We start from the raw sequence: 12,656 nt of genomic DNA on the forward strand, positions 1-12,656 counted from the left end.
AAGTTCTGAGTGCAACTAAACCAGGAACTTGGTCTTGGCTAGTCTAGAAATTCAAAAACTATATAAAATTCATACAAATTTGTCCAAGAGAACACAACATTCAACTGAAAGACGTTGAAGGTTAAGCAATGTTGTCTCAGTCAAGTTCTCAAAAACATTAGTAAATTATCAAGAGAGGTAATTACATACCCAAAACATATAGTGTATGATTAGCTGTAGGCTAAACCGTATGCACACCTAGTAGAGCCCATTTCAGTAATCAGAAAAAAAAAAACCCTAGAAAATCACAGGCTGAAGCATGTATTTTATATTTTATCATGTTATATGATGCTCAAATATACAAGAAATAGCGTATAATATTTAAAAATTTATGTATACGTATGTATAGTTATTTGTATTTTTTCACCCAGGAACAGCAAGGAAAGACTGATGAACGTGTATATACCATCCTGCCAGGTAAGATATACATTGACTGCAGAATTTGATGGTGTTTTTGAAAATATAAAGTAAAGAAAACAACGTAAGTATAAGATATGAAAACACTAAATAAAATATCAACCTGCACCCTGATGAAGTAATGAATCCTTTCTGAAGCAAACTAAATCTAAATTTTAAATGTCATTAGTCGTTATCAGTGATCCTTTTGTTGTTTCCTTTGTAGCTTATCCAATGCTGTGATTATGGCAACGCGCGTGTGTGCGTTATGTGCTTGCACATGTATAATACAATTTCTGCTGCAGAAAATAATAATAGAACACACCGCAAAAAAGATGATCAAGTACCACTGACAGCTATTTCACCTTACCTGACTGCTCAGAACCTCAAAATATGAGGATTTGTATTTAATTTACTCAGTAATGCCATGATGGAAAAACACCATTAATAAGCCCCCCTATTTTTAATGAGTAAACTAGACCTACTACTTTCATATTAAGAATTAATGACAGTGAAAATGCACCATGCCAGATAAGGTTCTTCTCAGTCATGGGTGTTACTGTTTTTTTCTGAAATAAAGCCAAGGACTGAGGTATGCTTCATGAATATTCTAGGCCCTGTGATTACTCCTAGTTCATGAAAATAGGCTACAGGTACTTCTGTTTTTTCATTTACATTTTAGTCATAACTAAGTCTTGTGACTAACGCATAGAGAAACAAACAAACAAACAAACAAAATCAATCAGGCGACAGCCTGGTATTGTGAAAACCTTAGTTTAAAAATAAGGAGCTTTTTAAGCTTCTGCTGCACCAAAATACTCACGGGAGTGACTGCTATACCAAGACCTATGTTTGTTTCACATGAGTAGAAGCCTTCATTTTTAAAGGATGCTTAAATAAAGGTATCTAATGTTGATAATCTTGTATGGTAAATGTTTTGTGAAGCAGTTGTCAGCAAGCTGAAACAGAAGCTGCTGGCATGCCAAAGCAAAAGAAGGACCTTGCACCTGAGCAACTCCGATGTGCATAAATTCCGAGAACGTACCTTATCCACATCAGCCTGTGCTATCCTATCATCAACGCCAGTATTTCCCTGACACGGAAAGGACAGATCTGCAAGCTTTTAATGACCACAAAATGACTTTTTTCTTTTTAATGACTAGAAAAAGTCAAGGTATAGCTCTTGTTCTGAGAAACTTTTCACTACATAATATTTTTGGCAAAGGGAAGCAATCTTCATCTGCGAAGGAGAAGCAAGGGAAAAAGCAAGGATAGCAGCAGGGGTCAGCAGAGCCCACGTCTAAGCCTGGCAGACCCCCAAAGTAAAAGTGTGCCGTTTCCACAATCACAGTCATTTGTGAACGGCGGAAGATAAAATCCTGCCCGTGAAAACTGTTCTAAGTCACGTCAAGAAATGCAAATCTGACACGTGCTACGGTTTAAACACAGAATCAACCGTGGGCCCTGTCTGAGGAAGCTATTTTTGAGGCACTGAAGTGCTGCTTTGTGAAAGTCCCGCAAAGACTCAAATGCAGCTCTGCAGTGACCCCACAGCAGGTTTTTCCTTCTACCAGCAAAGACACCCTGTACGAGGTTTGCTTTCGGCTAGACCTTTTCACTCCAATGAGCGAGATTAATCAATTATAGGAGATTTACCCACTATCTATCCAAGCCTGGGGTCCAGTGGAAGATTTTCTTTATTCACTCACATTATGGAACAGACCAAACTTGTTTTCACTTGAAAGGACACTAATAGGGTATGACAAGGTTTCCTGTGCAGACCTGACAAGCAGGAGTGCTTGAGAGATGTGTCTTCTTCAGAGCAGAACTCATTTTGTTTTCTTTCTAAAAAGTCTCGCTCTCATTTGTACATAGGATTTTTCGAAGTGACGTATTTGTTGGGCATGTGAATAGGCGGAGAAGAATGAACATCTCTATTCTCCCACTCTCCCACTGGGAAGGATTAAGAAAAAAATAAAGTCTCAGGAGAAGGAATGGGCATGCTGCTGCCTTCACCTTTCCCTTCATCACTCTGTGGGGCAGGAGGCACTTTGCGTACGTTTTGAAGACCCTCCATTTAAGCGCAGCTGTCTTGCAGAGAGATGATGGACGTAACAGGTTAAGAGTATTACCATGTGAGAAAAGTTCATGGTAACAAAAACCCAAGCATGAACTCTTCACTGGTGTCATGATGGACATGGTAATTGAAGGTACATGTGTTGCATGTGCTATAGATAGGACAAGATACGTGCAACAGAAAAAACACTCACTGCCAAAGAGGATTTATTCCTCTTTAATCCCTTAACTTTTCTGCAGCAATGTTTTAAAAGGGAAAGGTATTTTTAAAAATTACAGTTCCGCAAGTTCATCTATTTTACCTATCATTTTGAATTTATGCTTACATATTATGAGTTTTGTTTTGTTTGTACGTATTTAAAAAACAAAATTATACCGATTAAAAGTTTAGTAAAGAACACGTAAAGCTACAATTGTAGTACCAACTGTAGATTAAAATAGAATTTCAAGGCCATTTCAGTGCACCATTGATGTAACAACCTTTCTGTTGCAGATCAAGAATAAACTGAATATAACAACTGTGGGATTATATTTTTTAAGGTGGATGGTCTGCAAAGTCTGTAGTTGTAAACGTTTTGGATTTGTCCTCTTTTTAATGGTCACAAATATGCTGTCAGTATCAGAACACAGATCAGAAGTTCCTATTTAAAAATTCAAAGTATTTTAGCCTTTATTAGGAAGGAAACAATATTTTCTTTCTGAAATTAACATTAATTTGACTGTCAACATTAAATGCTTGAATTTTATGTCTAAGTAAATGATTCCATAGATTCAGAGTTAATCGGCCGTATTTTCTTTAAATATAAAACGTTGATTTTCTACAAGCCCCACCAATAGCTGTAACTGTAAATTATTCAAAAAATAAGGTTTACAGATCGGAATGGACCTGACATTTTTTTAATACTGGATTTCTCAAGATTTAAAATTATATTATTCAAAATTACTAGCTGCCACACTACCCAAGTATTTATTTAAATACACAGGCAAAAAATATCATCTAATTGCACTGGAATCACAAAGATAGTTATGGTGTCTAATCTTTAAAATAATAGCGAAATTTTCCTAAACAAAAAGTTTATGACTAGGAAAAATGATTCCTACTGAAAAAAAAAAAAAGCCTATTTTTAATTCAGGAGAGAAAGATGCATGCAAAAACGCATCTTAGCAGCCTATTGTTCCACTATAAATACACACACAATACGCCTTTGCCTTTGAAATGTATTTTAAGTATATATTTACAAGTACTTTTAAATATGTTATTATTTTAAGCTAACACAACAGAAATCCAAACGCTGTGGTACCTACGTAACCCTTAGTGCCTGTCCTAACAAAAACCTACGGTCCACCCACCTGCAGTTGCAGAGCGGGGCTTTGAAGTTGACACTGGAGGCAGAAAGTCCCCATAAAAGTGCAGGCGGTTTGCACATAACTCATGCAACCCTCCTGCAATCTGCTGAGAATGGAAGTGGACTTAAGACTCATTCATAAGTAAATTTTACCATGTTAATTTGCAAATCTCTGCTGTGCCTATAAAGAGCAGTTATTAGTTAGCCTTACCAACTTCAAAGTCTCGTGACAGTTTCTGGCTACAGCCACACAGACACACTTCATGAGCAAGCAACCAGAGCAATTTCCTCAGGCTGCTTTGCATCTTCTGCTTCCCTGTTCATTTAATTTCTCTGTAAATGAAGACGAAACAGAGGAGATTTGTCCCTGTTAAAGGACAGCAGAGTTTGAGTATTTTAAGATCTAACTGCCTCAAAACTGCCACTCACTTACACTGCTCCCTCACAAAATATTCTAGAAATAAGCTTATTTCGATAGTCAACTTTAGCACGTCGTAGGATCTCTCAAATCTGACTGTATGCTATCGCTGGGGTTAATTATCAGAGAAGTGTGAAAGGGGAGAGGGATCTTCTAAAGGTCTAGTCTCTTTCTTCAAAGCTTTAATTTTAACCGTGCCAGTTTGAAGTTTACATGGAATCTAAATACATCTGAAAGACTTTATTCTAGAATAATTGGGATGTAATTTCAATCAGGGACTAAAAATTTAATAACTACTTTACAAAGGTAAAAGCAAAGCAGTGAAGTCATTAGTGTTCTAGGCAGGCTTCCTAGGCAAGCATTAAGTTAAAAATCTTTTGAGAACTGCAGAACAGAAAGAAAAGGAAGAAAAGATTAAGTAGCAGCTTGTTCTGAGAAAGAGGAGCTGATGCATCAGGGGACACTGGCAAAGTTTATGTGCTACTATCTCAAATTCTCTGGAAGGGGAGCAGGGCATGTGATTACATGGGCTTTGTGTTAAACTGGAAACATCTTATTTTTCAATCTTCAGATTTCACAGTATTGATCTCATTAAGCTAGCGTTTTCACGTTGTAACTGCAGTAAAGGTAGCTGCAGTGCAAAAGCTGTGGAGTAATGTTGCAAATGAATGATGGTTATTTAATAATTGCCTTGGAACTACGTTTACCTGCAGGTCTAAACTGAATTGATTGGTCAAATGCAGTGGTAAGAACACTGCTAGCTGAGGTGATAAAAACATGTCATTAGTCCTTAAAAGTAAACACTGTAAGATCTTAAGTACCAATGTAGAAGCTATTCCTGCTTATTTCTAAAGGTATGGAAGAAAAGTTTTCCCTGTGATCAAATGTTCTAACAGATTCTTTTTCTAGTCAATTTAAAAAACAAAAAAGAAAACAAATTAATCTGATAGGCCTTCATTGAGATTTTTCTATGCAACTGCTGCCATCAAAATACAGCTGATGTGATACTTTTAGACATCGGATCAAGGACATGTGCCAAGTACCAACCAACAGTTTGCCTTAGACAACAAAAAATTATGATCACCAATGCAGCTATAAATAAATGAAATACAAGAAATTTTAATATTTCATAAGAAATTTGCAATGTTCTTCTATGCTTGCAAGATAGCACAGATTGAGCAATTTTGAGAAAAGATTAAACAAGGCAAGAGACAGCTTTTCTACTTAATGACAGGATCTGAGAAAGAAAACTACAAAAGCAAACTTCCAAATTACTATAAATGCCAGACAAAAATAGAAAGCAAAGTGTCAAATGATCTTTGGCATTTGTTCAGAAAAAAAAAAAGAAAAAAATTAAAAACTTTCTCCAAGCATAGATATTCTGAACCAATGTCACGCATGCGATCACAACTTCATTTTAATCTGTTGAAAAAGGCTAGGAGTGCAAGATAGGGGAAGTTCAAAAATACTCTCTGCTATGATAACTTACAGTTGATTAATTGAAAGGGGAGGACTGAAATTTCAGCTTTCCAGTAACAGTTTGATGTCAATTTAAGCAAGATCGTGCCTCTATATTTGTCTCTGACTACCTTAATCTGTGTATTTGCAATGAACATAAGGAGGACTTTGATCAAAACACAACATGCATTTTACACAACAATGAAGTCTACAGAGAGGCACTACATTTACAAAACCAATTGAAGGTGGTTTCAAAGGGAGTTGACAGATTAGAGGATGATGACACTACTGCTGCAGTCTCAATGGAAATCTGGCTTGGTCTAATTAACAACAACGAACTAGAACCACAAAAAGATATTTCAAACATGATTTAAAGAAGTTATATTACATTTTTACTTGCATAGCGACGGAGCCTTTCCCTTACTGGTCACAGAAAAAGTCAGAGGTTGAACACAGAACAAGAATAAAAGGCCTGACATCTTTAATTTACCTCCAGCATTTGAAATTGAAGTCTAAAATCTAGCCCAAATATTTGACTACAGAAGTAGAGAACATCCATGTATTCACATGAAATGATAAAAAATTTTAAGAGTCACACTCATAACAACTTGAGTGAATTGGGAAATCAAAATGGAAGATTTTTTTTAAGACCTGACTACATGTTACTGAGTGCTACCATGTTCAAACAGAACACAGCAAACGGAGCACAGCATGCAGGACAACTTGCATGTTTAATTGGACACATCTGTGTGCATGCACCACAAAGCTCCCATATTCCCATCCCCTTTTTGTTCCGATTCCTCACCCTACGAAAATTGCACTGGGAGGAAAGCTTGCCATCAATCCTGAACTTATTCAGGCTTGTAGTTTAAGCCAGTAAGAATGCCAGTGACTGCTTTGTGGCTGACATTTCCACAGTTGTCAGTACTAGGTGACTGCTGCCCGTATGCAGCCTCTAGCACAGGGATCTCTGTGAATCTTCGTTCTGATGCTCTGATTGTCTTCTCTGAATGACCATCGCTGTCACTACGACATAATGTAACTTGTGCTTATGTGCATATATGCTTCTGTACAGTATGTATAATGACATATAATCATCCTGGCATTTAATCATCCTGGCATTTTCCATTGGATGCATTTTACAGGTGGGAACTACAGCAATGGTTGACTGCATTCATAGGAAACGTGTAACTTTGCCAGGGAATGCAGAAGTTACTGAAAAATGCAGCAGCCATTTGGACACATGCCGTCTGACCACCTAAAAGACAAGGAAACAGGGAATCTCCAAATAAGTGAATTGTTCCATTCTCCTTGCAGTTTTCTTCCTGCTTTTTAACTTTTGCTCATGGAATTTAAAAAAAACCAACTCTCTAATAGCAATTGGTTGTTTTTATTTCCTTCTAATATTACTAGATAGGAATAATACTACCTCAATAGCAAACTGGCAACTACAGCTCAGCATTTCCTACAGTATATACCTCTTACTGTATTAATTCAGCATTTTTACTCTTTAGTCCTCAATATATATATAATTATATATATATTATATATATAAATATATATGTTTTTTTTACCTTTGCGTCATAATTTTGTAGGCGTCTGGAAGGAAGCATTCTGTGTTCTCCATCTGAAAAGGGTCAGCATCACAAATCTTGTCATCTGTCCGTCCATAGTTAGCGCTTTCTATCATAATAACATCGCTTCCTGGGCACCGGAGGTCAATGGAGTAGCCTTCGCAGGAGAGCTCCCTCCTAACCAAACCAAATGGTAGTGCTGCTCGGCTGAAACCTTAAAAAAAAAAAAAAGAGAGAGAGAGAGAGAGAGGGAAAAAAATGGGATTTAGCCTAAAGGATATATTGCATTTCAGTATTCTTCTTCTGTTACATGGGCACTAACTCTCATCGGTGTGCTAAAGGAAGTGCACCTTTAAACAGTTTGACCTGGTTACCACGTTAAGAGCAGCACCTTTCATGAAACTGTCACATCCCTACAGCACTGCTGCTCTGTCCTTCACCTGGGAAAGGAGGAAATTCCTCGTCACTACTTCTAACCCCTGCCAGGGCAGACAGCAGCACCCATCTGCACGGCTACATTGTGCGTTCCCCTTCCCACCTCTCTCCTCGCTCCTGCTTTCTCTCCTCTTTGGGCACAGCCAGACAAGCCGTTTCTGAAAGCAGGAAGCAGCGGAGCAGGCAGGATTTGCAAATGCATAAGTGATTTTAAAAAAACAACAATAATAAACCAAAGTCATAGTTCCAACTTCATTAGTCTGTCTTAATTTGTATCTTCCTTTCTCCAGGAAGAGTTGGGTTTCTTTTGCTTAGCTATTTTATGTTCCCAGCAGGCACATGTTTGTGCTACCAGATCCAATACACATGCCGATACTTTACTTAGTTGTACTTCAGTCCTCCTTACTGTGCCTTTTACATAAATTAAACCACAAACAGATGAGATTTTCAACAAATACATAGATGATCAGTACAGCAAACTGCAGGTGTGTACTGTATAAAATCTCCCTGTCCCTCCCAAAAATTACATGGGTGTTTCAGGGAATACTCACTTTTACCACGTTTTTTCTGCATGAGAGAATTCCTAAACACAGGTAACTTCTTTAAGAGTAATGAAGCAGTATCAAATGCTTTAGAAACAAAACAATGGTCCAGATATCCATCCAGATGTTTTGTCTTTTACAGACATTTCTTTATGCAAAAAATATATTGTGACAAAAAACAACTGCAGCTGTACACTACACTTCCTTGTACACAGCTGCTAGTGTATTATTAAACAGAGTATTTCTGTTTCTTACAAAATACGTGCGTTACTGTCCTTTAGAAGACAAATTGGGTATCATGACGGCATTAAATATCTATTTCTTTAAAGTAGCAAATTCTTTCTAAATTTTCAACAGGATCACAGATACTTCTTATTTTTAAAAAAGTCATCCTAATGCAATAGCAAAAGGCCATTAATATTCCAGTCCAGGCTGCTGGAAACAAGTTGTGACGGCAAAGAGAAATAGCTAGTAAAAGTATGAAAGGCTGGAGCTCTACAGTGTTTTGAAGGCAAAGAAAATAAACTTTTCTTAAAAAGTATGATGCGTTAGATGAGGCAAGGAAGCAAGGATCTAAAGAGATCAAGAACAACTTGAGATAACCCCTTGATAGTAAATTTTAACACAAAACAGAGGCTGTCACTTTTTCCACCGAATTAATGATCTGTGGATTAAAACTCCTAGTATATGAAGATGATTATCTTTTGGGACTGCAAAAAAAGAGCTGTTGATAATGAGCATGCCAGTGCCAGGATGTGGCTCCCTGGCAGCCAGAGCCCATCTTCTCCTCCGCTCCTCCTCTACTTGCATGTCCCTGCCCTCCCCTTTGCACCAGCACCAGCTTTCGTCCGACTCCTGCAGTAAACTAATGTGAGGGGCCGGTCGGACTCCAGCCTCTCTCTACTGCAGAGGAACCGACGAGGCCTCGGAGGACCAGCTCCTTGGCTGGGTGGGAATTCACCTCGGCACGTGGGGAAGGGGAAGTCCAGAGCGCAGCAACCAGGTTTGCCTTTACATTACACAGCCTATGTGAAACGGGTACCATTACTCTGCCAGTATGTTTCAGTATTTGTTAATAAGGGAAGAAGCCATACTGCCGTAGGAAGCACCGCAGTTCCATCTCCGATTCGCTCCGGCCATCGGTTTGGCTGCACAAACCATGCGCAATAGCAAACACTGTTATTAGAGGCTTGCTGAAGTATCATGAGCTGAAAGCTGGGAAGAACTAGAACACGAATCCATCACGTTCACACCCTACATGTTCCTCCCATGCAGCAAATTAACACAACGAAGGCAGAAGCCGCTCACAGCTCAGTGAGGGCGTGAAATGGGCACAGAGAGGGGTACGCGCAAAGCCCCCACCACACATGCATACAGCAGCTCCTTTGATTAATTACCATCACGACAGCCGTGGTGGGACCAAATACAATGCTGCTAGCGATTGCCGTTCCTACATCCTACCACTCCTGTCAAATTTAATGCCGTCCACATAAAGCTCATCCCTCCAGCCGGCGGCAACGCTGCCGGTATCTCCTGCGCTCAGCAGGGCTTCCCCCGGCGCGCGCAGTGCCACGGCATGGCCGGGGAGCCCGGCCGCCCCCTCCCTCCGTCCCTGCCTCCCACGGGAGCCCCACGCGTGCCGTCACATGGATGCACAGCCCCACTTTCGGGTTTCGATCAGCAAGGCGGGAACAGCGGCTTCAGCTGTCCAAAGGGGGTTTTTGCAGAAGGGCAGAGCGGCGAGGGGGGTGTGTGCGTAGGGTACAGCCGCTGCGGTGTCGGTGGCTGCGCGCGCAGCGTGCGCGCAGCAGCAGGTCGGACACACGGATCGTTACGGGGCCGGGGCTGACAAACCCACACGGAGCCAGCTGTGACGAGCGCTGAACCCTTACTGCAGATCCTGCGGCACAGCCTCCACTTCTGCTAGGAAATACCTTCAATCCCAATACAAGACGTCTTCAGTTTGTTACAGAGATCAGCTGCCTGCAAATCTTACTTCATCATCTATGGCAACTGCTGTAAGTGCTATGAACGTGTTTTTATCCTGCAATTTTTCCCCCTGCAGGCATCCATGAGAAGTTCTGTATTAGGGCAAACATTAAAAATACTAGAGCAACGTGAGATGACTTCACAGGCAACAGAAGACACACCCGAGATTGTAATGGAGGTGTTACGTCGCAAAAGCAGTGAGCAATAAAGCAAAACAATGCAGCATGCATTAGGTGGGGAGGCTGCCCTAAGGAACCCCTACGGCACAGAAAGAATTTAACTGAATAAAATAAATAAACTTAAAGTCCACTAACAGAACTGCTGTGATCTTTATTCTGAAGCTTTATTTGTAATCTGTTCCTATCAACAAAGAAAAAATAAGCATATCAACAAGCAAAGTGTAATTCAATCCATCTTGCAACCCTGACAATCGAAGCAAGAACTAGTGGGAGGCCCTGTGAGCGAAAAATCAATATTGCAGCTTTGTGCCGTGCAAATGCGAATACTGCCAAATAGCAGTGCTTAGGGTAAAATGAACTGTTTTGCTCCATTTTCTCCTCTCTGAACAAATGATTTTGAAACGACAGCTTTTTTTTTGAGCTATAAAATGTCAAGCAATAACTCCCTGCGCTTTAGGCAAGTGATTGGAATAAATACCTCTTGGCAACAGGTGCAATGACTTAGGACTGAAATTCATTTACATTCAGGAGATAATTCCCGATAAACAGATGCACTGCCACAGGATGGAACTTTGGGCGACCGGCATCTGAATGCTACTGCCTGCTTCTGCATCATTCCAGAGCTTTTTAGACGTAAGTATGCAGCTCTGTCAATAATTACTGTTGCCACCAGTAACTCTGTATCTCCAATGCAATTCCTCATGAATATTTTCAATACTGTACTTTCTAACCAACCTGTGTTCAACCTGCTGCTTGCCTTACTGTACCTCGCGTAAACCTCTCCTCTGCAGTTGCAATCAACATTCCCGGTATTCCTGCTAATTGCTTCAAGGCAAACTGCGCCATGGATGACACCGCTCCCGCTGCCTGCCGCCTCACAACGCCAAGCGCTTCCCAACTGCAATGACCTTTCTGGTGCCAGGGCTGGGACTTCCAGCACAACCTAAACATTAAATCAAGTAAGCGTCTATTACCACATGCAGCATATGCTGTCTCTGATTCATTCACGTTTGTATATATTAATCAGTGGGGTGCGTGGGTTTTTTTTTTTTTTTAATGGAAGATTAATACCTAATGAGTAAGACAGTGTGGTTTCTGTCCTGCTGGCCACTTTGATTACAGAAAGGCTTCCCGGCAAACATATGTTTCCTGCACATTTTATCTGCTCACAAATTAGTTGAGAACAAAATAAACTGCTTTTGTGAAATCACGTTTCTAAGGAAAAAAAAGGTAGAGGGTTTTTTCTGTGGTAATGTACATTCTTTAATACTTTGTTAATCAATCCATGTAGAAAAACACACTGAGAAAAAAATCTAAATGAAACATCACAAAGAAAAATCTTTCCTCTTATGCTTTGGTCTATGCAATGAAAAAATACAAATCCTATGAAAGAAATGTAACTCAGAACCGTGTTTCAGAAATATGTTAAATTCATATTTGGCTAAAAAGTTTGTTCTATGTAAGTCTGTAATACCTTATTTACGATCTTGGTTCCTTCATAAGAAATTATTTGTCTTTAGAAAGATAACCTACATTTGTCAAAGTGCAAAGAAAAGTTAATAATTCCCAGCATTCTGCCCACTAGCATACCATCTTTTTGAGCTGTCAATAATAAGAGAGTGTGCTAACTTTGGTAGATAAAAGCAAAAAGGCACCACCACATTTGAATGTTCACCCCATACAGAGGAAAAACAGTGGAATGTAAACAGGGTAACATCAGTACTCCTCAACATCAGAAGCAAGGAACCTTTGATTAAAACTTAAAGCACAGAGAATGTCAACATGGAAATATAAAATTATTTCAAAGAATGCAGATCCTGGAAGAACTGAGAATCCAAAACAAATCTTTGCAGAAATAAATATATATGTCTCTGCAAGCAAGGAAATATTGCTTCTTGTGTTATTTGGCTCTAACAGAAAGGTCTTTTGAAAAGAGCACATCTTTTCAAACAGAATGTTTACAGTCGTCTCTTTCACAATCCCTTTTATTTTACCAAATCATGCAACATGATGATTCAAGTTCTACACAAGATGAAGTGATGCATCTTGGGCAGCATTTCAATAATATACATTCAACAAACGCAAAGCCCGACAAAAACTGTGCTGAGAATCTTCTGTGTCTCCCAGCGAAGTGTGTATGTGCACGCACGGAGGGTGCACCGAGACAGCTGAACATATTTCGCCATCTGAAAATCAGACAAACG

General features: G+C 39.5%; 1 protein-coding gene across 9 annotated transcripts in view; it reads right to left on the bottom strand.

The window, feature by feature from the left end:
- The window catches only part of ADGRL2 (adhesion G protein-coupled receptor L2), a gene marked incomplete at both ends in the record, with an annotated part of 125,513 nt that overhangs the window by 61,895 nt on the left and 50,962 nt on the right, over nucleotides 1–12,656 (bottom strand). For all 9 annotated transcript variants that reach the window (XM_082003165.1, XM_082003164.1, XM_082003163.1 and 6 more), the window contains one exon: nucleotides 7,308–7,521. In XM_082003165.1, the coding sequence (XP_081859291.1) occupies nucleotides 7,308–7,521 (214 nt within the window). The remainder of the gene's footprint in view (nucleotides 1–7,307; nucleotides 7,522–12,656) is intronic.

The sequence above is a fragment of the Phaethon aethereus genome (genome assembly GCF_964289735.1).
Source record: "Phaethon aethereus genome assembly, chromosome: 8".
Classification (NCBI taxonomy): Eukaryota; Metazoa; Chordata; class Aves; order Phaethontiformes; family Phaethontidae; genus Phaethon; species Phaethon aethereus.